This window comes from Ailuropoda melanoleuca, chromosome 15 (genome assembly GCF_002007445.2).
Source record: "Ailuropoda melanoleuca isolate Jingjing chromosome 15, ASM200744v2, whole genome shotgun sequence".
In the NCBI taxonomy this organism is placed as follows: domain Eukaryota; kingdom Metazoa; phylum Chordata; class Mammalia; order Carnivora; family Ursidae; genus Ailuropoda; species Ailuropoda melanoleuca.
In genome coordinates, this window is record NC_048232.1 from 32913971 (window position 1) to 32916887 (window position 2917).

Here is a 2917-nt window from a genome sequence, read left to right on the forward strand (position 1 = left end):
GGTGTTGAAAACTGCTATCTAAATTGTGGTTGCAAGAGTTTGTATGTTTTTTAATTTACAGGACTATTTTTCCCTTTGTTTATATTTATTTACAATCTAAAGTTTTTCTTACACGTAAAAGCTATCCGTAATCAAAATTACAATCTTAAAAGTAAAACCTGAATAAGTAGATACCTTCCTTACTTTTGTAGAGAGGATTTCAGTTTTATGTACAAGACTGGACAAATGATCTATGAAATCTCTTTTAACTCTAAGATGCTGTGACTGTCTTCTATGATTGTCAGGCCCATCTCCAATTTTCTGATTTCACACCCAATTGGCATAGATTTTGAATTATGTTCTTACTGCTGCCACTCATGAAGCAATACAATATATTGTAAATGAGTCTTAAACATGTCATGTCATGAGACCTTTCTAACAAAAATTGTGTGCCCTCTTCCACACAATTTCCATAGAATTTAAGTGAATTAATGAATATTCTGAAATCTATTCATGTACTAAAGCCTATAATGGATATTCAGTATGATAAAATTAAAAGGAACAAAGGTGTAGTATTTAAATGACTCTGGATTCAGTTCCCAATTGAATTACTAACACAATACTTCCCAAATTGGCTACAAACCTGTAAACTTTGTAAAATATAAATGCCTAGATCTTACCCAAGGTATTCAAATGAATTGTCTGGGTTGTGTGTTGGGCTTTTATCTTTGTTAAAGATTTTCCAACTTTAGAAAGCCCAGGATTTAGATATACACCGTAGACAGACTCTAATCTGAGCCTCAGTTTCCTTCTCTAAGAAGTGAGGATTGTAATACTCAGCTCAAAGAAGGTTGTTGGAGATATTAGTAAGAAAATTTATGTAAATCTCCAAATACAGTGCATGGTACTTTGCTGGTGATCAATGAATGTTAGCTTCTCTCTCTCTTTTTTTCCTTTTTATTGATTCTACTAGCTAATCTTGATGATTTTTTAAACTCTTTTTATCTAGCTTTGTTAAAACCTATAAGAGAGAAATGAGGAACCATTCAATGAACACAGAGTTCATTCTTTTGGGTCTGACAGATGACCCTGAATTGCAGGTTGTAATTTTCCTCTTTCTATTTTTTACCTATTTGTTGAGTGTGACAGGAAACTTAACCATCATCATTCTCACTCTGCTGGATTTCCACCTGAAGACACCTATATATTTCTTCCAAAGGAATTTCTCCTTTTTAGAAATTTCATTCACAACTGTTTGTATTCCACGGTTCCTGGTGAGCCTTGTGACAAAGGACAGAACTATTTCCTATATGAGTTGTATGACTCAGTTATTTTTTTTTATCTTTCTGGGAGTAACTGAATTTTACCTTCTCGCTGCTATGTCCTATGACCGTTACGTGGCTATATGTAAACCTCTGCACTATACCACCGTCATGAGCAACAAAGTTTGCTACCAACTTGTACTCAGCTCTTGGGTAACTGGATTCCTGATCATCTTTCCTCCAATCATCTTGGGACTCAAGCTGGAATTCTGTGCTTCCAATGTCATTGATCATTTTATTTGTGATTCTTCTCCCATCCTGCAGATCTCTTGTTCAGATACACATTTCCTAGAGCTAATGTCCTTTTTCTTGGCTGTGGTGACACTAATGGTCACATTGATGTTAGTGATTCTCTCCTATGGCTACATTATCAAGACAATTCTCAAATTCCCTTCTGCTCGGCAAAGGACTAAAGCCTTTTCTACCTGTTCTTCCCACATGATTGTAGTTTCCATCTCTTATGGTAGCTGCATCTTTATGTACATAAAACCATCAGCAAATGACAGAGTGACTTTAAGCAAAGGAGTAGCTGTGCTCAATACCTCAGTTGCCCCCTTATTGAATCCCTTTATTTATACATTAAGGAACCAGCAAGTGAAACAGGCCTTTAAGGACATGGTCCAGAGAGTTTTATTTGCTTCAAACAAATGAGAAAGTTCTAAAAAGTACGAAGGGAGAAAATGAATTAAAATGTTGCCCTTTTATTTTTTAAAGATTTATTTATTTATTTGAAAGAGAGAGAGAGCAGGGGGGAAGAGGCAGAGGGAGAGGGAGAGAGAGAATCTCAAGCAGACTCCCACTGACTGCAGAGCCCAACACATGACTCCAGCCCAAGACCCTGAAATCATAACCTGAGCCAAAATCAAGAGTCAGACACTTAACTGAGCCCCCCAGGTGCCCCCAAAATGTTGCTCTGTTAACCTTGGCTTACTTTGTCTTACTTTGTGCATATTTTCAAATTAGCAATTTCAGCCCACTTGGAGATTCCTTCAATGCAATTATTTCTGGCTAGGAATTCTATTCCACAAATCTGTTCCTTTCTTGATTTCAGAAATGCAGAATTTTAAATGTGATATTTTTCACAGATCATATTGTATGAAACAAATGTTTTCAATGAGGTTCTGTATGAGTTAGATTCCTGTACATGTTAGATGCCTGTGGAACTTGGCATGTAAATAGAATGTTTGTAGTCACAATCATATTTTTAGAACAAAAATGAATGTTTGAAAGAGATTACAAAATCAACCATTTAGTCAAGAAAATAGCTCAGTGATAATAGCATTATGTTATGAAGAATATTCTATTTCATGTCATTTTTTAATGTGTGGGCAGATTGCAGAAATTATAAAGTAAGTCAAAGTATAATTTTGAATTTATTTTACAAAATACTTTTCTTTCAGTAAGAATAAATTTTGATCCTTATATATGTCATGAATGAGAAAAAAGAATAACAATCAATAATAATAATCAAATTCTATATAACCCCAAATGAAAATTTTTAATTAAAAAGTTTTTAATTAAAATTCTAAAATTTTAAATTCCTGAAAGAGATAATGTCTACCTATGCCACTGAAATGAATTGTTATGTAAGAAATTATTTCAATGCCTTACTTCAA

The 2917-nt window shown here is 34.1% G+C and overlaps 1 protein-coding gene across 1 annotated transcript; it reads left to right on the forward strand.

Annotated features, from left to right (window-relative positions):
* Positions 1-1013: 1013 nt before the first annotated feature.
* Positions 1014-1952, forward strand: LOC100484571 (olfactory receptor 6C75). The gene has a single exon (XM_002930906.1). It carries the CDS (start codon positions 1014-1016, stop codon positions 1950-1952), a length of 939 nt encoding a protein of 312 aa, XP_002930952.1.
* Positions 1953-2917: the final 965 nt, after the last annotated feature.

Bases quoted from the DNA above. Each gene is read 5' to 3' on its own strand.
- LOC100484571 (XM_002930906.1), top strand. From the start codon at position 1,014: ATGAGGAACCATTCAATGAACACAGAGTTCATTCTTTTGGGTCTGACA.